Source organism: Bos indicus x Bos taurus, chromosome 28 (assembly GCF_003369695.1).
Source record: "Bos indicus x Bos taurus breed Angus x Brahman F1 hybrid chromosome 28, Bos_hybrid_MaternalHap_v2.0, whole genome shotgun sequence".
In the NCBI taxonomy this organism is placed as follows: domain Eukaryota; kingdom Metazoa; phylum Chordata; class Mammalia; order Artiodactyla; family Bovidae; genus Bos; species Bos indicus x Bos taurus.
In genome coordinates this window covers 24,972,298-24,997,610 of record NC_040103.1, presented here as the reverse complement: position 1 = coordinate 24,997,610, position 25,313 = coordinate 24,972,298, and the positions used below count along the sequence as shown (strand labels likewise).

At 35.8% G+C, this 25,313-nt stretch overlaps 1 protein-coding gene across 3 annotated transcripts in view; it reads right to left on the bottom strand.

The window, feature by feature from the left end:
- TET1 (tet methylcytosine dioxygenase 1) overlaps positions 1–25,313 on the bottom strand; it is a 135,784-nt gene that overhangs the window by 15,097 nt on the left and 95,374 nt on the right. For 2 of the 3 annotated variants that reach the window (XM_027530769.1, XM_027530771.1), the window contains exons 7-10: positions 9,186–9,397; positions 5,385–5,535; positions 4,952–5,038; positions 1,380–1,469 (exon numbers count right to left, since the gene is read on the bottom strand). In XM_027530769.1, the coding sequence (XP_027386570.1) occupies positions 1,380–1,469; positions 4,952–5,038; positions 5,385–5,535; positions 9,186–9,397 (540 nt within the window). The remainder of the gene's footprint in view (positions 1–1,379; positions 1,470–4,951; positions 5,039–5,384; positions 5,536–9,185; positions 9,398–25,313) is intronic. The other variant, XM_027530770.1, reaches the window with a different exon arrangement.

Below are 25,313 nucleotides of genomic sequence, written 5' to 3'. Positions count from 1 at the left end.
GGCAACAGGAGGACACTGATACTTGGTGGCGGTAAATAAGAAGAGTAGCCTGAAATATTTCATTAGGAGAAAAGACTAATATAGTGCTTTGATCATGCATCCAGTGTTCAAGGTCTATAACAACAGTATAGAAAGTCAATTTGTAACCGTTTAAAATGAAAGGTTAGAGAAGCACCCTGGTGGTCCAGTGGCTAAGACTCCAGGCTCCCAGTGCAGGGAGACCAGGTTTGATCCCTGGTCAGGGAATTATATCCTACATGCTGCAACTAAGACCAAAGATCCCATGTGCTGCAACCAGCACCCAGCCTAGCTAAATAAATAAATCAAATGGAATTGGAAAGAGACCTTGTTATTCATGATAATACAAATAAATATTTAATTTTTATCATATATTTTAAAAATATGCACCCCTGGTTATGTTTTTCATTTTTGTTTGTTTTTGGCATAGTTGCTCTGTTTGCAGGATCTTATTTCCCTGATCAGAGATAAACCTTTGCCCTCAGCAGTGAAAGTGAGGAATCTTAACCACTGGACCACCAAGGAATTCCCTGGTTACATTTAAAAGGTATTTTACACTTATTTCTACTTTGTCTGCTATATGATTTACCATTATTTTCTCCCAATGTATGGTTATCCTTTTCTTTTCTTTAAAAAATGTTTTCCCACCTCACTTTGATTGATTTTACTGACATACATAACATATGTAAGATTAAGGTGTACAATGTGATCACTAGATACATGTATATGTTACAAAATGATTACCATAATAAGGTTAAACATAATTACAATTTTTTGGTGTGTAGAGGTAACATTTAAGACATAATTAAAACTTTTAAGTATAATACAATATTATTAAATATAACCAACAAGCTGTGCACCAGGTCTTATTTATCTTATTGCTGGGAGTTTGTACCCTGTGGCTAATATCTCCTGATCTCCCCCACTTCCTAATTGAATTAAATCTCATTGTGGATATTTAATTCAGTTGCCATGAAAAGAAAGTGAAAGTGAAGTCGCTCAGTCCTTTCCTACTCTTTGCAACCCCAAGGACGGTAGCCTTCCAGAGTCCTCCGGCCCTGGGATTTTCCAGGCAAGAGTACTGGAGTGGGTTGCCATTTCCTTCTCCAGGGGATCTTCTCAACCCATGGATCAAACCCAGATCTCTTTTTTTGCAGGTAGACACTTTACCATCTGAGCCATCAGGGAAATCCTCAATTGCCCTAATACTGTTTTAAAAAAACACTAGATAATTTTTAAAACTGTCAATAAAAGATCTACATTGAGGTAAAATTTGCAAAACAATTTCTGTTAACAAGGACATTGTTTAGATGTAAATTTCAACCATGTTTAAAAGCTCTATATAAGGTCCCAAAACATACCTGGTTTTGATAAGCAGCTGGAGCATACTGCTTATAAATTGGAGCTAATTCTGTAGCCAAACTCTGTAAATTATCTTCAAGGTTTTTTTCCTATAGGAAAAGACAGTCCATAAAAGTTGTTTCATAATTACATATGAGTGATGAATTTATATAACATATGAAAATGAATTATACCTCACTGCTGATATGTTCGTTATTGGTGCACAGTTCATACTTACCCTGATAAGCTACCAAAGAAAATGACATGATTGCTACCATAAATCTAAATTATTAGTCACTGTTATGCTTAGATTTAGTCTTTTGAAATTAGAAGTCTATGTTATCAGCTAATGAGAAATCTAACTGGTGTTAGAGGTAAGTTACAAAGCTGCTCATGTCACAACAAGAACCACATTTTATATTTATTCAATAGTAGAGGTCACTTGAAGTAAATCAAGACAACTTTCCTGGTGGCAAGTGGAGATGTGGAAGAATTCTCACAGTGAAACAAGGTTCTATAACAGAGATGGGAGAGCAATGCATTTAAGGCACATACTGTGTATCAGATCCCCGTGCTAAGAGCTTCAAATATAATAAGTAGGCAATAGGCTGTCTAAATCCAGTGTTTTATTTTCTACACAGTAATGTCTACAAACTGAGGAAGATTTGATAGAACTGTGGAGAAGCCTTAACACTTTATCAAGATTCTGGGGTCTAATGATAGGAGAAACATGTAAGACTTTTTTCGAAGGACAACTATCATGACAAGAGTAGTAAAAATGCCACTGATGACAGTATGAGGTATGGAGGAGAGGAAGGAGCCTTTAGTAACACTAGCTGGAAAAACATTGTGATAGTTTTTCAGAGATGATTGTATCCTAAATCAAATCAGAGATTGATAAATGATCAGTCACAAAAGACAAGTGATGAAGAACTGACATCAATGAAGGGCTTCAGCGGTTTGAAGGTTTCTGTCTCATTTGTGATCTGGTAGATGAGGAAGGAAAACCTTCCTGAGGATCAGTTCACCTCTGGTATACAGCAAACTATTATAAAAACCAAAGCCACATAGCAATGTAGACATAGGAAGTTAATTCTTGAGTGCTTTATAACAAGACCCAGTCTTGGCAACTGCAAAGCACCAGTGATAATCCTTTTAGTTTCCTACTCATTTCGGTTGGTGTGTTCATTGAAAAGGAAATTTATATACATAGGGTCTATATCTAAATTGCTCTCTTCTATTCATCTGTCTACTTATATATCTGTTACTTAATGTAGCTTAATAAATACAGTCAAGGAGGTCAGACCACTGACCAAAAAAAAAAAAAAAATCCTTCCTGGCTATATTGACACATAATTTGAGGAAAACTTCAGAATTACTACTTAAATGGCTAGTTAAAAGACTTTATTACATTTTATTGCACTTGGATATTGGGTAGGGTAAATTGTGTTTTACTGCTAGAAGAATGTTACGAATCATTCAGTGTCACTAGTCAGGTTGGGCAATTTTTTATCTTATGAAGTAACATTTCTTGTATACAAATGAAATAAAGCACGTAAATAGAAAAAATTAAAACATTTAAAGATGATTATTATTGAATGCAGGTTCTTTATCCATATTATAAAAATCCTTACTAACTGTTTCATTAGAGTAAGTGGGTGTATGGAGATTTCTTATTAGATCTTTACACAATGGGGCTCACGCCCTACATCCCTCTGCCCTTCTCACCCTGTACCTTATCTCTCGGGTCATCATCTCCACATCAGTGCCTACAACTACCCACCTGCATCACATATTAACCCTGAGGTTCTTATTAATGACCAGACAGCCTCATTTGGATTTCTCTTAAGAATCTCCAAGCCAGGGCATCCAAACTGAATCGATAATCTGTCTTCTATAAACCTAGTCTTGTTTCACCACACCCTTTGTCAAGGAATAGCACCTAGTTTTAACAACCTGTCCAGAACTACTACTTATCATTTCTTCTCTCACAACCATATTCTAAGTCACTACTATCGCTTCTTTGGACTATTCTAAGGCAATGGCACCCCACTCCAGTACTCTTGCCTGGAAAATCCCATGGATGGAGGAGCCTGGTGGGCTGCAGTCCGTTGGCTTGCTAAGAGTCGGACACGACTGAGCGACTTCACTTCACTTCACTTCAATAGCTAGCCTATCTTGCTAAATGAACTCTTGGCCAACTCCAGTCCACAGAGCAGCCAGAGACATTCCATTAAAAAAAAAAAAGGTATCATTTTATTACTCTCTGCTTTAACATTCTTCAATGATCTTCCCATATTCTTAAAGGCCACTCTATGCACCTCACTTTCCCTAGCCTGCTGAGCCTCACACTGGTCTTTTCTCAGTTCCGGAAAAGAGGAATGCTTCTTCCTGTATTATAAACACTACATAAACATTACTCATTGTTAATAATAACCATAAGCAAAAACTGATCGTCCATTTATTATATGAGTGTTATAGAATATGGCAGCTTCATCAGATAATTATTTAGAAAAAAATTAACTTTAATTTTAAGGTTTATTTTAAGGAAGAATTCACATCTCATTATCCAATATTCTGATCTTTGAACATGTTACCTTCTCATTATCAGGTATTTTATATGTCCTTTTAGTATAGTTTTCTCCCTAAAGGTCTGATAAACTTCTTGTTAGACTTCTTCTAAGGTATTTTATCTGCAAAAGACAGTGCTCTCTAGAGTGATTTCCCTCTTTTATTATAGTAGATGGGAACAAATAATTTTGATTAATCTTTAAAGGGATTATTTACTTATTCTGAGCTTTCCTGAAAGATGTTACATTCCTTGTATTATAGATACAATTAGAGTAATTCCTGTTGCTTTATTTTGTGTTTCCTATTTATCTTATATCCCAATTAGATATTATCTTATATCTCAGTTACATTTTTTAAACTAACCTTGCTGACTGAAGAATGGGTTTTTTCCCACAACTAGTTCAAAGCTTATAAATTATATTTGTATTCATCTAAAAATTTTTAAATATACACTTCTCAAATACGTATTTCTGACAACATTTAGAGCAGTATTTTCCAAGCTGTGGGTCATGACTCTTTAGTGGGCTAAGAATTCAGTTTGGTAGGTCAAAACTAGAATTTAAAGAAATGAAATTTTATTTAAAAAATGTTTTGCTGCATCAGTGATCCTCAGCAATAACTATCAGATATTAACTTTTTAATATTTAAATATTATCTTTGTTATATGTAGTAAGGCTAAATGTTATTTTGTGATAGTTTTATCTATTCATTTCAAGATATATTTTTCCAAATAGTTACTTGTAGTATAAAATGTTTTTACACTCTTGGTCACAGCACAAAGCTTGAAAAACACTGATCTTGGAGTTAATCATTATCTAAATTCTCCCCACTCCAAACAAATCATAAAACATTGCCACACTTAATTTATATAGGTGCCCCACCCCCTCCCATTGCCTACCCACCCCTGATTTGAGAAGAGTATTGAATTATACTTATAGGTTGTTATTTCAATTAAAAAATGTAAGTACTCAACTTATTTAATTTAAACTTAACAATAAGGTTGACTAATTTCTTTGCTCACCATGGCCTCGTGTTCCGGACAGATTGGTTCCGGTTTCATATATCTTCTTTCTGGATTACGTCCTTTAGTAATTCTTTCATAGTAGTGCTGTGGGTAGTAAACTTACTGAGTCTTTGAAATGTTGGCAAATAGCTTTATTCATTGTTCCTACTTTGGCTGGGTATAAAATTCTAGGTTTTTTTTTAACAGTGAATTCTCTTTAGGGTGAGGGAAGGAGGGAGTCAGGGACAATTGGAATTTGGGTTGATAATTAAAGATTTTACCTACATTATTTAGAATTTTAAACTATTTTCTTATATATACATATACACACACATATAGTTACTATTTTGTCACTACGTTCTAATATTAATTTCTTACAATTTAAAAAAAAACTTAAAGAAATGTACTTATATATTAATAAGTATAATTCATAAGTAAAAAGGACACTTACATGTAAGGGAGAACTTGGATCAATTCTAAATCTTCTAGGACTTGGGCTTCTACCAAATTTGCAGCCATTGAAATACATACTCCATGAACAGCCAAAAGAGAAGGAAGCTCCACAAGTCTCTGGATCAATTCCTTGACATGTACAGGTACGACTGTAAGATGATAATTGCAAGGGAATGAACTGATAATGTAGGATAATACCTCAAACAGAACATTTCAGGTTCATATATATATAGAAGCAAGGATGGATAATGAAATTATTTTAACATATCTATTTCATTACTTATTTTATCTAAGGTAGTGTTAACAACACTAAGCTAATAATACTTGAATGTAACTAAAGCTTCAATTAAAATGTTTGTTCAAGATTATAAATCCAATAAAAGGCAAGAAACCATACAGATCTGGAATACATATAACCTTGTTTGATTTGGAGATATCCAAGGTAAGAAATAAAAAGCCTGGATTTTAATCATAGATCAGTTTCCTATCAGAATTTGAAAATTATAGCACCTCATTGGACTTAAAAATACATTTTTGAAAAATGATAAATAAAAGAATATAGAAATTTGATTTTGATCAAAACTATATTTGATTGTGAAAGTCAGGAAAATGCTGAATATGAAGAAGGAATAGTTCAATTATTCTAATTTTCACAAAGATAAAACATATACTTTAAAGGGAGCAAAAGATTACAATTACTTGAAAAGAAAAAAAATAAGATACAAAGAGTATCAAAGAAGAGAAACTTTAAATTGCAGAATTTCAAAGAAGTCAAAAAAAGTAGAAAAATGTACTGTGTTTAGTCGCTCTCTCACGCCCAACTCTTTGTGACCCCATGGACTGTAGGCCACCAAGCTCCTCTGTCCATTGGGATTCTCCAGGTAAGAATACTGGAGTGGGTTGCCATGCCTTCTTCCAGAGGATATTCCCAACCCAGGGATCAAACCCAGGTCTCCTGCACTGCAAGCGGATTCTTTACGTCTGAACTACCAGGAAAACAGGAATACTGGCTTCCCTGAGGATCTCCCAGGGATCTTCCCGAACTGAGAATGTAGTTTAGCTATTAACTATGAGACCTAAAATTGTCTCCTAAACAGTCAACATTACCAATGATGAGACAAAAAGACTTTAATATAGCTCTTAATATTATGAACCGAGTGTAGTATTCTTGCCAATAATTCCTGAATTGAATTGAAACAGGAAGATAATCAAAAATTGAGCAACAGTTTGCAAAATTACCTTGTCCCTTTCAAAAACACAGTGCTATGAAACACTGAAAAAATATAGATAAAAGTACCAAGGAACCCAAAATACAAAATAACTTATTCCATCAAAGCCTGGATGGGAGAAAATTAGTATGCAGTACCTCATAGGAAAGTAGATGATATTTGAATTAGAGAATAGCATTTTATCCAAGTGAAATAGCCTGGTTTTGATAATTGTACTGGTACCTGGTACCTGATTTTGATAATTGTACTGATAATTGTACTGTACCTCATTCTCTGAAGTATTATTTAGAACTAAAAGTTTGCAACTACTTCACAAATTATGCAGAAGAAAGTATAGAAAAGAGCAGTAATGATAATGACATGTAAGCTTATGTGTATTGTGTGATTATTTGTGGAATTAGAAATAATGATGCCACAAATAGGTAAGGTAAGGGGTATATAAGAATTCACTGAAGTATTCTTGCCTCATTTCTGTAACTATAAATTAAAAAAAAATAGGCTGGATCTACATTGAGTAAAATAGCATAAAACTTATTTATGAATTATTGGGAAAAATAAGCTTATATGTACACAATTTACAACAGTTTCTTTATATTAGAGGTATTACTATTATTATGAAGCCACATAATAAATTAGATATATTAAAATTATATGTACATATTTATTGGTATTAGAAAAATAATAAAAAGCATAATGAAATGATTTTAAGCATTAAAGAAGTACTCTGGAAGATATACAAACAATCCTATGAGGAGGTTAGAGAGGGGATATTTTATAATTTGTATAACAACATTTCTTTTTTAAAAAAAGAGAACTTTTTGAGGAAAATCATACAAAACACTGTTGAAGAACACAAACACTTGAACAAATGAAAAGAAAAATCTTTTAATGGGATTGTAAGATTCAATATCAGAATAATGTCAGTTTATTCTAATTTAATCTAATCCCATTAAAAATACCATTGGATTTATCTTAAAACTAGACAAATTGATTATGAAGTTCATTTGAAAGCAGAAACATTTTTTAAAAAGCCTTGAAAAAACAAGAATGGTGAGCTAGTATAATGCCTCTATAATATACAGAATTCATAAGAAAAAGGATTTGATTTTTGTATAAACTTGGTATTTTGAGTCAAGGGGGAAAGAGGAACTCTTTAGCAAGTAGAGTTGTGATAAATGGAAAAAAGAATAGAAATGGATCCCTTCTTCTCACTTCTGTCCAGCATAAATCTTAAATGATTTCTGTTTTAAAAATTTCTGATTTCAACAAGAAATAAAAGAAAATATGGGTGAATTATTCTAGAGCTCATGTGAAAGAAAAATGGTCTTAAATATCACAAAAAATTCAGATACAGTAAGGGAAAAGAGATATAATAAGTTACATTAAAAAAAAGTCCCTGAGACTGCAAGGAGATCCAACCTATCAGTCCTAAAGGAAATCAATCCTGAATATTCATTAGAAGGACTGATGCTGAAGGTGAAACTCCAATACTTTGGCCACCTGATGCAAAGAACTGACTCATTTGAAAAGACCCTGATGCTGGGAAAGATTGAAGGTGGGAGGAGAAGGGAACAGCAGAAGATGAGATGGTTGGATGGCGTCACCAACTGAATGGACATGAATTTTGAGTCAACTCCGTGAGTTGGTGAAAGACAGGGGGGCCTGGCGTGCTGCAGTCCATAGTGTTACAAAGAGTCAGACACAACTGAGCGACTGAACTGAACTGAACATACAAAACAAAGTCAATTTGCTGTACAGTTGAAATGAACAAATATTGTGAATCAACCATACTTCAATGAAATTAAAAAACTAAAACACAAATGGCAGATGCTCTTACCATATGAAAAAATATTCAGTCATAATATGAAATATGCAAATCAAAAGAAATTGAAGACATTTATCGGAGAAGGCAATGGCAACCCACTCCAGTACTTTTGCCTGGAGAATCCCATGGACGGAGGAACCTGATAGGCTATATAGTCCATGGGGTCTCGAAGAGCCGGTCGGACACGACTGAGTGACTTCACTTTCACTTTTCACTTTCATGCATTGGAGAAGGAAATGGCAACCCATTCCAGTGTTCTTGCCTGGAGAATCCCAGGGACAGAGGAGCCTGGTGGGCTGCCGTCTATGGGGTCGCACAGAGTCGGAACGACTGACGCGACTTAGCAGCAGCAGCATCCCCTATTAAATGGGCAAAATTCAAGTTTGACTACAATGAAAGCTATAGAAAAATGGATATTCTTTTACACTGCTAGAGAAAAATGGAAAATGGTACAATTCCTATGGAGAAGCTGATCCTTTATAGAAAAATCTCTCTCTTTCAGACTCCAGGGCTAAGAAGGATCAGGTGTCAAAACAGAAACAAGGGAAGAATTAAAGAGAATATCCTAAAATGGCCTTAACTCACTATGAAATAAAGTCTCCCTTCTAAGCAATGTTCATTCTTTTCAGTTGCATAATACCTAAAATTCTGTTCTCACCTATAATATATATATGTCTATTACTTGGTAGTCAATTTAACAAGATATAAAACTGATGTTAAAACAGTACAAAACAGATTTGATTACTTTTCATTGAGCGTGCATCTTCGGTCTGTGGGATGACCATTGTATGACTTGAGACTCTCGGTAAGCTGTGAGTACAATTTGTCAGCCATCGGGAGAGGAATGCCGTCCCATACCATGATGAGCACCACCATCACAGCTGTTGGGCAGTGGTGGCCTGTACGCTGTCGAACCAGACAAAGAACTTTCTCTTCGTCACTGCTTCTTCTTAAAACCTGCCAAAACAGAATGTATACATTTATGGAAAACAAGAAACCTAATGTCAAACGCAGTGGATATTGCTTTTAAAGCTCTTCATCACTACATTCTAGTTTTTTAAACTTACTATTTCTTAAAGAATTGACGCCTATAAGGCCTTTAGCTGTTAGACTAGCTGCCTCCATACAACTCATCACAGGGTATCCAAGGTTACTTGACTAACAAACAACAGGCTGAACAGAAATCTGTGGAAACAGTTTGTGTTTTATTTCACTGTTAACACAGTATTGCAAAACAGACAACAGAGAATCCCATGGAAAAGAGCCTAATTAACTCATCTGCTCTTCCATAATTGTCACAATAGGACAAATCTAGCTAAATGGAAATAACCTAGTACTCCCAACATTAAAAATAAACTCTGAGCACTGATATTTAGCATCTGAGGAAAATTGTGGATATTTGCCTTGGGCAAATGGTTTTGCCATATAAAAAACAATTCATATGTACATAAAGCAATATTCCTGCAATTTTTTTCCATGCTGCCACAGATAGTTATCATACCCATCTTAAGATTAAGATGTTCCAGCTGACAGACAATACAAATTATAAGTAATTTTGAATTTATCTTACACTGCATCATACACATGGGTAGCTAAAAAAAGATTCATAAGTATTTAAAATACTGTCCAGTGGTCCTAGTGTTTACTTTTGTTAAATACATTTAATTACTATGCTTAAAACTCCTTCCATATATCACATATTACAGACAGACTAATTAGATCAATCAGTATGTACTCAGTAAATGATGAAACTGCCCACCCCTGTGACGACAATGGAGCACCCAATAGCATAATTAATATTCCATTTTTGTTGCTATAATATTACAAAAACTTGAGATGAAACTTCTTAAGATGTTAGTTACCCAATATCACTTTCTTCTGTCACTCCAGATGGTTAACAATCATTGCTACCAAGGCATCCCTTGAGTAGAGTTGGCTTTAGGACCTTCCCCCTAAACACAATTATTTACATTAAAAAAATTTTCTATGTTTTTATGTCCTTTTACAGCCAAAAAATACATTTGCTTCCAAATAAGCTCAAATGCAAAATGATATTGTATCAAACAAAGTCACACCAGATAAACTTCATGCTGTCAAACCAAAAAGTTATAGTGATAGAGTCTTTGTGTAGGAAATGCTAAAATGCTATTTATTCATTGTATTCATGCCTTTTCTAGATCTGTCATAGCTCTTTCAGTGAATTAAAGAAAATTAAGCAAAATGAGTCTGTAAAAGTTTCAATAAGCTGCTTAAGTATCACTATCTTATGGATATTTATGTTCACTCAAAATTCATATAATGAATGCCAAATCTAAACAATGGTATCAATAGAGCCTCTGGGAGATGCAGATGATTAGGTCATGAGGAGGAAGCCCTCACTAATGGCATCAGTGTTCTTATAAAAGAGACCCCTTTGTCTCTTTAGCTTCTTCTACCATTTGAAGACACAGGGAGAAAAAGGACCCACCAATCATGCTGGCACCCTGATCCTCAATTTAAAAACCACAGAACTGTGAGAACTGAATTTGCTGTTTATAAGCCATCCATTCTGGTATTTTCTCTAGTACTCTAATCAGAGTAGGACAAATATTAAACTTCTATGAAATGTTTGAAAATTATAGAAATATTATTGAAAGAAATTAAAGAAGACCTAAATAAATGGATATACTATTTTCATGGAATAGTAATTATTATAATGATGTTAATTTCCCCAAAGTTTGTTGCTAGATTTGATACAATTCCAATCAAAGCCCTACTAGAATTAGTTTTGTTTGGGCATGGAAATGGACAAAGGTTTTACAAAGTTTATATGGAAATGCAAAGGACCAAGAAGTGGAAAAAAAGGAACAAAGACAAAAAATGATTAATCAAGTATCAAGACTGATTGCAAAGATATGATAATTAAAACAGTTTAGTATTGGTGCAATAACAGATAAGGAGATCAATGGAATAAAACAGAATGCAGGAGAGCCGTATATATGTGGTCACTTGACTATGACAAATGATACTGCAGTCCAATGCAAAAAGTAATCTTTTCCACAAACTGTAGTGGACAGACATCCATATGGGGGGAAAAAATGAATCTTGATGCCTAATTCACACCAGTAACAAATTATACTGTAGATCTAATAAGTTTTTAGAAGAAAATACCTTCATGACCTTGGAGTGGCTATAATATTTTAAAACAGATCACCAAATTTAATAATTCTAAAGGAAAATGTTAAGAAATTGGAATATACTAAGAACTCCTGTTTATCATAAATATTAACTAATAAAGGATTAAGAAAGCATAAAAGCAATCAGTACAATGGGAGACATATCTGCAATATATATAAACAACAAACTATTTTTACCCAAAATATATAAAGAACTTCCTCAAATGAGTAATAAAAGCAAAACAGAAAATTGGCCAAGAAAGTTAAACAAACAAACACAACATCCAAACAGATGATGAGCATATGAAAATATGCTCAACATTATTAGTCATCTAAGCACTACATATGTGAATGGGGTTTTAAAATGGTTTAACTGCCAAGCAAAACAGTATGAAGTTCCTCAAAAAATTAAAAATAGAACCAGCAGTCATATGATCCAGCAATCCCACTTCTGAATATATACCAGAAAGAAATGAAAATAAAGTCTGAAACAAATCTTTGCATTCCCATGTCCATTTCATCACTATTCACAAGAGCCCTGAGGTAAAAGTGATACCCAAATGGTCATCAATAGATGAAAGGATAAACAAAATATTGTATATGCACACAAAGAATAGACACAAAAAGGAAGGAAATCCTGTCACACACTGCAAATGAATGAACCTTGAGGACATAATTCAAAATGAAATAAAACAGTCATGAAAAAGCAAACATTTTAGGAGTTATCTAAAGTAGTCAAATTCATAGAAACATAAACTAGAATGGTGTTAGGGGCAAGAGTGATAGACAGATAGATAATTGTTTAATGGGGACAGAATTTCTTATACGCAAGAAAATGTTTGGGAGATCTGTTTCAGAACAATGTGAATATATAATACTACTGAACTGTACACTCAAAAATGGTTAAGATGGTACATTTTTTATTATCGCTATTTTACCACAATTTTTTTTAAAAAAAAAAGGAAAGGAAAGGAATGAAAAAGAAAATGTCATTTGAGAAAGATGTACATTATTGCAACTTGTACATTATTCATGAGAATGCAAAAACAGATAACCATTTTGGAAAACTGTATTGACCCAAGCTGCACATAGGCAACACCCCCACTATCTCCTAGCAATTCCACTTCTAGGTATAAAACAAACAGAAATATATTTTTGTATTTCCCAAAGACAGCACCACTATTCATGACTACCTCAAACTGATAACAACACAAACATTAATCACCAGAGAACAGCTCAATAAGATGAGAATTCTCTAACAATGCTTAGTCTCACAATTATACTGCTATGAGATAGTTGATATATGCAGAAGACCACATACTGCAAGACTGCATTTACATAAGGTTCAAATTAGACAGGATTAATCAATAACAGTAGGGGGCAGGAGAGTGATTCAGAGGGGCAAGTAATATTGACTGCTGGTTACACAAGTTTGTGCACTTTAGAAAACTTGTGATCGAAGAATTTCTGAAGTCTTCTGCATGTATGTTATACTAAAATAATGTACTTAAATCTAAATTTAAAACAAAAACCCAAAACTGCTTAGTCACTTACTGGCTCATGACACTGTAGCAAGTTTCTTAACTTTGCTATAGTAGCACAGACATAGGATCTAATAAATATTAGCCACTAACTTTTTTTGCTTTTTTAATGCATACTTGGCTCCTGAGAACAGAACTCAGCTCATGGAAGACTCTCATTAAATATTTGTTGAACGAATGGTTAAAAACCACAAAAACCCAATGTGGTTGGATTTTATAAAACTTTCAAAAACAAGTTATGCTATTAATAAGACAGAATCTCTCATTTCAGAAACAGTCCAACAAACAGTCCAAATTTTAAAACATTTGGCAAAAATCACATTTTTTGGTAACTGGAACAAAATATTAATTGGTGAGTGGTTGAAGCCAGGGTCTCACAACAGATTCACTTTACTTTTTATTTATTTACCGTGGCCAAGCACCATGTGGGATCTTAGTTCTCTGTCTAGGGATGGAATCCTGTGCCACCTGCATTGGAAGCATGGAATCTTAATGACTGGACCTCCAAGGGAGTCCCCAGAATCACTTTAGATGGTAAAAGATGTGTCCAAAATCTGAGTAATGTAATGTTCATGACTACTGTCCTGTCACTTTTAATAGTCTTATTGTATGACATGCAAGTGTTATATCTTATGAAACACCATACATTCTTTTAATACTTGTGCTAAAAACATACCCCATACTGAATACTGCCACTTCCCTTTCACTTCTCACTTCCATGCATTGGAGAAGGAAACGGCAACCCACTCCAGTGTTCTTGCCTGGAGAATCCCAGGGACGCGGGAGCCTGGTGGGCTGCCGTCTATGGGGTCACACAGAGTCGGACACGACTGAAGTGACTTAGCAGCAGCAGCAGCAGCAGCAGCAGCAGCAGCAGCAGCCATTTCCTACTCCAGGGGATCTTCCTGACCCAGGGATTGAACCAGCGTCTCTTGTGTCTCCTGTATTGGCAGGCAGATTCTTTACCACTGCACCACCTTGAAAGCCCTCATGGATATTACCCTTCGTAAAAAACTGAAAAAATAGTTTGCCACCAGAAATAAGCTAGTATTGGATTGGCAAAAAAAAAAAAAAATCATTCAGGTTTATCTGTAAGATCACATGGAAAAACCTGAAAGAACTTTTTTGGCCAAGCCAATACAATGGCAATTCTAAGATTTTTGAAAAAATGGTCTACAAAGTAAAGGTGTTATTTAAGGAAGAGTTCTGCCACTTGCAGTCATATCAAGTGGACCCTGTGATTATAAACCTCCCTTCATTAAATTAATATACATAATTGGTTCAATTTCTGAGATAACTTCTTGCTCAGTTTTTAAGATGTAGCTCAAAGGTCAACAGCTCATTAAAGTCCTTCCTGTACCCACCAAAAGTTGCTCTCAGCTACCTCCCTCTCTGCTCCCTCTAGAAGCCATTCTCAAGCAGGCGAGTGATAGGGGATTAACTAGCACGCATGTAGTCATGAACAAGATCACCTAAGAGGGTATATTATAGACAGCCTGACTTGAGCAGGTGAAGAGTGATGGGGGAGACCTGTTTTTCCCCTAGAAACCAGGCGAAACTTCCCAGAAGAGGGAGTAGAACCAATAGTTTGAACTGCTTCAGAAAGGTTCTGAGGATTTAGACTTTCTTTGGCAGATAAAGTATCAGTAGTAATCATTGGGATAGTGCTGAATAGCTCCAGAAGTGGCGATAAAAGATCAGTCTGATGATCATTAGGAAAAGATTTCCTAGCTATTTCTATGATGGAGTCCCTTATTCTGGATTATCAATTATTCTGCTTCAGTAGCCTATCTATGTACAGCTCTGAAATGCACAATCTAAACTATTTCTGTTAACTTGGTCTGGATGAGATAACCTATTTAAATTCTAAACTGGGAGCTTTTGAGGCATGATAGACCATGATCAAGAATAATAATCTCAGATAGTCTAAATAACCTCTGACCATCTAGTAGGTTTAAGGCCACTCTGGAGAGAGAAGACTGCTCTGAGAAACAAAGTTACTGTTGTAATTTATGAGAAAGCAGCTGTAGGTAACAATTTTTTTATATTCTTAAGACATAGAAGAAAACAAAAAATATGGAAAGAAAAATCTCAAAAATGGAGGGCAGTTTCTACATAGCAGTCAAGCTTGACTTCTAGCCATAGTACATTTACATGGGTAATAGAATTACTTAAGTAGTTTTTTATTCCCCTGACTCCAAAATCCAGAGAATTATATACACACTCTTGCTTTGCACAAACAATAAAATAATAATAATGTTGATGAATAGTATGCTTGCATTTAATTATCTTCCATTATAATCATTGGAGAAGGAAATGGCAACCCACTCCAGTGTTCTTGCCTGGAGAATCCCAGGGACGGGGGAGCCTGGTGGGCTGCCGTCTGTGGGGTCGCACAGAGTCGGACACGACTGAAGTGACTTAGCAGCAGCAGCATAATCATTAATTTACCTTATAGTATAGCCTAATAATTATATAACTGTTCTTTTGGAAACACAGCATCGTGTTTGTTGGGTCAGAATTACAACATTTACTGGTACCTGCAGATATCTGAACAAAGGCTAATCAAACTATTGTTTCTGAAAACTAGAATTAAAGGTGATTTTTAAAACATACTTTTAAAACAAGTATTATTATAATTGGGAGACAATTATTTTTTATACATTTGAGTCCTCCTAGGAAACTCAACAGAGGGCTTCCCTGTGGCTCAGACGGTAAGTAAACTCCAGAGAAGCAAAACTTTACTGGATTTTTAAAGAGAATAACACAGGTGGCTACTTATAAATTTTGAAGACTCAAAGGTTTAATATATACCAGCAAGAATCAAATAGAAATTTGGTTTACAGCTTCAATTAAACATTAAATTAAATATAGCTGTGAGGATTATCTTAAGGGAAATGCATGTAAGTAAATCTTAATTAAGTTGTTCCTAGATGGAAGGTCAGACATTAAAAGATTTTTTAGTCACCCATCTATTCCCTATTGTACATATACTTAGTTTCTGAAAGTTCATAGGAAAGAATAAATGAACATTAAGTCATGAAAAAGACTTTTTACATATGAAAGATAAATGTCCTTTTAAATTTAAAAGTTTTCTGCAGAGCTATAACAAAAAACATAGTACCAGCTTAGGAATGGTCTTCCCTAATGGGTCAATGACCAACAGCAGAAAACAGGGGCAAATTTCCTGGTGGTCCAGTGGTTAGGACGCCAAGTTTCCACTGCAGAGGACACAAGATCAATCCCTAGTCTGGGAAGTAAGACTCTGCATGCAGTGAGGTGCAACCAAATTAAAAAAAAAAACTTTTTTAACCAAATACTAAATCAATACATAAAATTATAAGAATACGGGAGACACTATTTTTATAGTATTAGGGTGGAAAAAGTTTTCACAGCAAGATGAAAAATCTTTAAGGCACGTATTAAGTGACATAAGTTTGACCTGCTAAACATTTCAAGCTCCTATAAAATAGGTCTTCCCTGGTGGCTCAGACAGTGAAGAATCTGCCTGAAATGAAGGAGACTTGGGTTCGATCCCTGGGTTGAAAAGATTCCCCTGAAGAAGGGAATGGCTATACTCCAGCATTCTTGCCTGAGAACTCCATGGACAGAGTAGCCAGGAAGGCTACAGTCCAAAAGAATAGGACATAACCCAGCAGCTAACACTTTCACTTTCATACTAAGATAACTGTCAGATCACTAAAACTAAAAGAAAATCTAGTATGAGATAATGGCAAATATATGATAAAGTGTTATTTATAAAAATACAAAAAATAACATCAACAAAAAAAGGCTATGAAGAGTGAATTCATAGAAGAAATAAAAATGGATAATAAATATATAAAGAAACCTAATTTTACTACTTAAAATGCAAATTTAATCAAGGTAGTTATTTTTAATTGCTAGTTAACAATGACAAAATAGATTTTTCACCAGTAGATTAATATATTTTTTCTATTTAAATGTTTCAACAATAAGAAAGAGATTTATTCTTTATCATGAATTAAGAATTTGGTGATGGTGAAAACCAAGACAACCTCGTATAACAATTATCCTCCAATTAAAATTTTTTTTTAAAAACTGGGAAAAATTTATCCATTTCCAGCAATTTTTTTCTTACAGTAAACTAGTTCTTTGATGTCTATTTTAAAAAAAATTTCTAATAGTGAATTCAAACCACTCCTGAAGAATTGAGCTATATATTCCATTTCAGTATGCAGAGAAGCAAAATCTCACGACTAGTTTCTGCTAAAAAAAACAAAACAAAACAAAAACCTATGTTCACTTAATCAAACATTCTTGAAATTTAGGAAGTTGGAGAATTATTAATATATTGACTTCACTCTTCTGCTTAACATACTTCAGCAGGTACCCAATTTTTAACATCCTAAGTCTTCATTTGGGTATACTCAAAATTGCTAAAAATCATTATCTCTAAAGGAGAAAACTAAGATGTGTTTCAAAATTTTAAATTGTTTTGAAATTTAATATGGAGTTTTAATTTTCTACGTGGATACAAATTAACACTGAATTTAATTTTACTGTTATTTTATTGTTCTTTTTAAATTTTTAAAAAATTTTAATTGGAGGATAATTGCCTTACAATATTATATTGGCTTCCAGCATACAACAATGTGAATCAGCGATAAGAATACATATGTCCCCCTATTTTTATTACACAATTTAAAGAAAGGAAATTAAATAGTCCTTGTAATATTAACCTTAGCAGTAAAGATGCGAAGGTAACTGCGGACTTCAGTCGTGTCCGACTTTATGCGACCCCATAGACGGCAGCCCACCAGGCTTCCCCATCCCTGGGATTCTCCAGGAAAGAACACTGGAGTGGGTTGCCATTTCCTTCTCCAATGCATGCAAGTGAAAAGGGAAAGTGAACTCGCTCAGTCATGTCCGACTCTTAGCGACCCCATGGACTAAAGCCTACCAGGCCCCTCCATCCATGGGATTTTCCAGACAAGAGTACTGGAGTGGGGTGCCATTGCCTTCTCTTCGAAGGCAACTAGGTTCCTGCATAAGCTCAAACAAAAATCCATGGTCCGCAGAATAGACTATAGTTAAAGCTAGGAGCCATTTATGTCAAGTGTGGCTTACATTAATTACCCAAGAGAGATCACTTTTTGAGTTTATCCATAACCGTGAGAGAAAATTAGAGTTAAATTTTCAATACAAAATGATGGAGGCCGTCCCCACCTCTCAAAACCCAAAATCATCCACTGATTAAGACCTTTAAATCTTTCTTCTCTTCCTTCCCTTCCCTGTTCACCTGAAACTACCACAGCCTTGTAAACTGACTATGTGCTATGCTTAGTTGCTCAGTTGTGTTCTACTCTTTGCGATCCCATGGACTGCAGCCCACCAGGCTCCTCTGTCCATGGGATTCTCCAGACAAGAATACTGGAGTGGGTTGCCATTCCCTTCTCCCAGGGATCTTCCCGACCCAGGGATTGAAACTGGGTCTCTTGCATTGCAGGCAGATTCTTTAAAGTCTGAGCTACTAGGGAAGCCCCAGTAAAAAAAATAAGTAAAAAAAAAAATAATAATTTAAATATGTCCTATATATTATAGCTAATGAACTTCAACCCCATTTTTGGAGGGATGGTGGTGATTGGATGCATGAGAGGTTTTCTGGAGTTGGTGTGATGATTTATTTCTTAACCTAGATGATTTGATTTTGTAAAACTTCAGTGGCCTGCACACTTATGATTTGTGTAGTTTTGTGTATTTTACAGTTCAATAAAAACTTTCCTTAAAAAATGAATTCTATAAGCAAGTCAATTAGTTCAATTTAGTGACTCAGTTGTGTCTCACTCTTTGTGACCCCATGGAGTGTAGCCAGCCAGCCTTCCCTGTCCATCATCAATGCCCAGAGCTTGCTCAAACTCATGTCCATGGAGTCAGTCGTGCCATCCAACAATCTCATCCTCTGTCGTCCCCTTCTCTTCCCACCTTTAATCTTTCCCAGCATCAGGGTCTTTTCAAATGAGTCAATTCTTCACATCAGGTGGCCAAAGTATTGGAGTTTCAGATTCACCATCAGTTCTCCCAAAGAATATTCAGGACTGATTTCCTTTAGGATTGACTGGTTTGGTCTCGTAGTCCAAGAGACTCTCAAGAGTCTTCTCCAACACCACAGTTCAAAAGCATCAATTCTTTGGCGCTCAGCTTTCTTTACAGTCCAACTTTCACATCCATACATGACTACTGGAAAAACCATAGCTTTGACTAGATGGACTTTGTTGCCAAAGTAATGTCTCTGCTTTTTAATATACTGTCTAGGTTGGTCATAGCTTTTCTTCCAAGGAACAACAATCTTTTAATTTCATGGCTGCCGTCACCATCTGCAGTAATTTTGGAGCCCCCAGAAACAAACTCAGTCACTGTTTCCATTGTTTCCCCATCTATTTTTCCATGAAGTGAAAGGACCAGATGACATGATCTTAGTTTTCTCAATGTTGAGTTTTAAGCCAACTTTTTCACTCTCCTCTTTCACTTTCATCAAGAGGCGCTTTACTTCTTTGCTTTCTGCCATAAGGAAGGTGTCATCTGCATCTGAGGTTATTGATATTTCTCTCTGCTTCATTCAGCCAGGCATTTCGAATGATGTATTCTGCATATAAATTAAATAAGCAGGGTGACAATATACAGCCTTGACATACTCCTTTCCCGATTTTGAACCAGTCCGTTGTTTCAGGTCTGGTTCTAACTGTTGCTTCTTGACCTGCATACAGATTTCTCAGGAGGCAGGTCAGGTGGTCTGGTATCCCCATCTCTTTAAGAATTTCCCACAATATGTTCTGATCCACATAGTCAAAGGCTTTGGTTTAGTAAATAAAGCAGAAGTAGATGTTTTTCTGGAACTCTCTTTCTTTTTCTTTGATCCAACAGACGTTGGCAATTTGATCTTACTATAAACAAGTAAGCAAACATAAAAGTAGTTCTAACGGTACATTGGTAAACAGTAGTGAAGAAAAATGTTTTATAACAAAAAAAGAAAGAACAGTGAAAAGTAAGTCAGTACCAACCCCTCTGGTGTTTGCCCAATTTTAATCACTGAAGTATTAAATGGTTTTTTTCACATTAGCAAGATTTTGCAGATAGTAGCCAGCCCATGACTGCCTGTTTATTATTCTGACATGGTAATACACATAGAGTGCCTGATCTGGGCACAGACATAAGCAGCACTGTGGTGTAGCCTGAAGACAATCAAGGCAGGTTAAGAGTCAAAATCTTGGAAGAAAGGAATTCATAAAAAGGGAAGTCTTTGAAGATATGTGTTTAAATCAAGGCAAGATGGTTTTAAAACCTTTAGATACATCAGCTTCATTTACAAAACACCCTAAAAACTCTGATCACTTCACACCCAAGTAGGCAATAAAACATTCAGTAGTACACATTGTCACACCTGCTCTACTGACTAATAACAATCCTAGGTAGGGAAACCCATGAACTTGGTTGGGCCTGGTGTGAATTTCTCAGCATTTGAGTCATTTATAGTAAAGGGCATTAACAGAGCTTAGTATATTAAAGAAACTATATTGCCCTTTCCATCAAAATTTACTGAATAAGAAGATATAACTACTTCCTGCCAAGACACAAAATGACAGAAGGAAGAGTTAGAAACGTCTGTCAAAAATTAACAATTATGGGAAAGTGTTAAAGACCACCTAGCAAAGAAGAAAGATTTTGAAGAAAAGATTAAAACTGTTTTTAAGAACAAACGCAAAATATAGTGAGATTGGCTTAGAAAGTTCTGCTCCCAGTTAGAATATGTTGTTAGGCTTCCTGTGTGTGACCTAACCCTAACAACTCCCTTCAAGAAAAGAAGGCAAGTGCAGAATGATAAAAGTAGGATAGAATTCAACCACTAGGGACTTCCCTGGTGGTTCAGTGGCTAAAACTGCATGCTGCCAGTGCAGGGGGCCTGGGTTGGATCCCCGGTTGAGGAACTAGATCCAACATGCTGCAACTGAGACCAGTGAAGCCAAATAAAAAATTAACAAATAAATATCTTAAAAAGAATTCAACCACTATTACCACACGTAAGTCTGCACACACACGAGAAAATATACATCAAATCACAAAATGCTTGATTTAGGTTAATGTTTAATATCAAATACAGGATAAATGTAAAGTATGCAAGATGAAAAGTAAGTTTAAGGCAATACTATATATATATATATATATATATATATAAATTCTGCAATGCAACCTAAAAATTCTATCAGTGGTGTTGGAAAAGACTCCTGAGAGTCCCTTGGACTGCAAGAAGAGCCAACCAGTCCATCCTAAAGGAGATCAGTCCTGGGTGTTCGTTGGAAGGACTGATGTTGAAGCTGAAACTCCAATAATTTGGCCACCTGATGCTGACTCATTTGAAAAGACCCTGATGCTGGGAAAGATTGAGGGCAGGAGGAGAAGGGGACGACAGAGGATAAGATGGTTGGAGATGGCATTACCAACTCAATGGACATGGGTTTGGGTGGACTCTGGAAGTTGGTGATGGACAGGGAGGCCTGGCGTGCTGCAGTTCATGGGGTCGCAAAGAGTCAGACACAACTGAGTGACTGAACTGAACTGAACTGCATTACTGTTTTGTTTTTTTTTTTTTTGCATTACTGTTATTCTAGAGAAGGGATGAAAAAAAGGAAGAATCATCCAAAATCCTACCACTTAACTCAGCCACCTTGCTCTTTTGGATCACTTAGTCAAGGGGAAGCCAGCTGCCATGAGTATACCTTCATGCCTTGCTGGTTTAGTTGCTATGTCTTGTCTGACTCTTGAGATCCCATAGACTGTAGTCTCCGAGGTTCCTCTGTCCATGGGATTTCCCAGGCAAAAATACTGGAGTTGGAGTGGGTTGCCATTTCCTTCTCCTCATGCTTTGTTACTTAAAAGCAAGTAAGTAAAAAAATATCAAACAGATACAGATTAACAAACCTATGTAAATTATCAGTGTCAAATATTGGGAACCAATCCTTACTCCTTATTTCTACAAATGTGCAAGGTATGATGTAGGGGCAAAATACAAAAGCACAGTAACCGTACCATAAGGAAATATAAAAGGTGGGGAGATGGTTCTTAGGGTCTCTGAGAACCTAGCAATGTTGTATTTTTCACCAGGTAGTAGCTTGTGTGCTCAGTTGCGTCCGACTCTTTGTGACCCTGTGAACTGTAGCCCACCAGGCTCCTCTGTCCATGGGATTTTTCAGACAAGAATATTGGAAAATGGGTTGCCATTTCCTTCTCCAGGTAGTAGCTTGATGTGTATTCAATTTATAATTATAGGTAAACTCTAACTTTATTACCTTTTTTCTTGAAATATTCCATAATGAAGAATGTTGGTGTTTAACAGCATTATTTTGTGAATTAAGATCTACAGATTAACGTTTTTTTGCCTTTTTGAGAAGCTAGAGCTAAGGAAGATAGTTACATTTTATAATGTCAATGTAGTATCTTAAACATATTGATGCGGGTTTACCTGATAGCTCAGAAGCTAAACAATCTGCCTGCAGTGAGGGAGATGGGTTCTATTCCTGGGTTGGGAAGATATCCGGGAGAAGAGAATGGTTACTCACTCCAGTATTCTTGCCTGGAGAATTCCATGAACAGAGGAGCCTGGCGGGCTGCAGTCCATGGGGTTGCAAAGAGTCAGACCCAAGTGAATGACTTGACACTTTCACTTAGCATATTGATATTTTTAGTGAAGAAGTGATACTGAATTTTATGAATAGCCTCTCTCCAAGATGCCCCCAATCATCACCACCACCTAATATTTTGTCTCCTCATAGTCCTCTCCTACACTAAATAAGGGACAGCTATGCAGCAACTTCTGAGGTTAATGTCATAAATGACATTGTGGCTTCCTTGTTATATTTTGATTGACTCACCCTGGGGAAAAATAAACTGCTATGACTGAGAAAACACTTAAGAAGTCCTATGATAAGAAAGTGAGTCTTGGGACTTCCCTGGCAATCCAGGGGTTAAGAATCCTTCTAGCGACCTATTGCATGACACATGGAACTCTGCTCAAAGTCATGCACCAGGCTGGAGGGAGAGGGATTTGGAGGAGAATGAATACACACATAGGTATGGCTGAGTCCCTTTGCTGTTCACCTGGAACTAGCACAGCATTGTTAATCAGCTATATGCCAACACAAAATAAAAAGTTCAAAGTTTGGGGGGAAAAAAAGAATCCGCCTTGCAGTACAGGAGACCTGGGTTCCATCAAAGGTCAGGGAACTATGGGACAACTAAGTCCTCATGCCACAACTAGAGAGTCCGAGCACTGCAATGAAATATTCCACATGAACAAGTATCCCAAGTGCCGCATCTAAGACCTGACATATCCAAATAAACAATATAACTAAAGCCTCCTGCAAATGACATGGGAAGTAGACTCTAGCAACTTCCTCTCCAGTCAAGTTCTGAACTGATGAAGCCCTCTTCTGGAAGCACCCTCCTAAGTTCCCACAGACAGATTTCTGACTCACAAAATTGATGAGATAATAAATGTTTGTCGCTCAGAGCTACTAAATCTGAGTAATCTGTAAAGCACCAACAATAAAGCTCATCAATAATAATACTTAAATAAGCTTAAAAGTGAAAGTGAAATTGTGTCTGACTCTTTTCGACCTTGTGGACTGTAGCCTACCAGGCTCCTCTGTCCATGAGATTTTCCAGGCAAGAATACTGGAGTGGGTTGCCATTTCCTTCTCAGAATGCTCTTTATAAAACATAAACCAGATAGATAACATGTGTGTGTGTGTGTGTGCATGCGTGCATGTTCAGTCCATTAAGTTGTGTCCCACTCTTTGAGACCCCATGGACTGTAGCCCACCAGACTCCTCTGGCCATGGGATTCTGTGGACAAGAATACTGGAGTGGAGACTTCCCTGGTGGATCAGTGGCTAAGACTCCATGCTCCCAAATCAGGGGGCCCGAGTTCAATATCCAAGTGCCCCAATTAAGATTTGGTACGGCCAAATAAATTAATTAACAGTTAAAAGAATACTGGATTGGGTTGCCATGCTCTCCACCAGGGGATCTTCCCGACTCATGGATCAAACCCGGGTCTCCTGCAACTCCTGCATTGCAGGTAGATTCTTTACCACTGGAACACGAGGGAAGTCATAGGGATTTTAAGATATCCCAAGTTAAAATACTTGAAAGATTTCATATTCATGGACTAAAACTCACGATGGCCTAATAAAACCATTTAGGCTATTGCTTCTGCCAACAGTTCACATTCACTTGTTTCCATTCTCTACCTCCTTTACTTCACTAGATTTCTGATTATTAAAGAATGTACTGTCTCCCTCAACCTTTGTACCTGCTTTTTTCTCTGACTAGGAATGTTCTTCCTTATGCTCTTAGGGGTATTCTTTGCATACAAGCCTCCTTCTTGTCACTCAGTTCTCAGCTTAAAAGTTCTCTCCCAAAGAGGCCTTCCCTGATGACCCTTAAGGAGAAAACTCTGGAAGGTCTCTACTAAAAAGAGGAAAAAGATAAGTAAATTTAAATTTGGAATTACTTTATTAGAATAAGCATATTAAATGAAAAAAAGAATTTACTAGTTTAAATTTTAAAGGGGAATATAAATTTGTCATTATATATTATATGATTGTACACCTGAGATACACAAGAGAAATAAATTGAAAAACAGGAATCATGTAAACTATGGGGAAAAAAACACTACAGAAGGACAAAGAAAGACATCAACAAACAGAAAAGGATAGCATGTAGGGTCAGAAGACTAAATGTCAAAAATGTAAATTCTCCAAATTCTCTCGCCAATGATTTCAATCAAAATATCAAAAGAAATTTATTATTACAAAGACACTGGTGATTATAAACTCATATGGAAAAATAAACAAGGCAAGAAGAGTCAGGAAATTGCTGAAGGATTAGCTCTATCAGATATGAAATACATTTTTAAACCCAAATAATCAGAATAAGTTGATTATGATGCAGGAGAAACATAACAATGTGGTAGAATACAAAATCTAAATATGAACAAATATATCAATAGGAAGTAGATGAACAATTATTTAGGTAAGTAGTGTTGTTTAACTGGGTAGTCAGTTGAAAAAACATAAGTTGTGACTAACATTTTACATACAAGAGGAATAAAATAAGTAGGTGTATGAAAATGAAATAAAA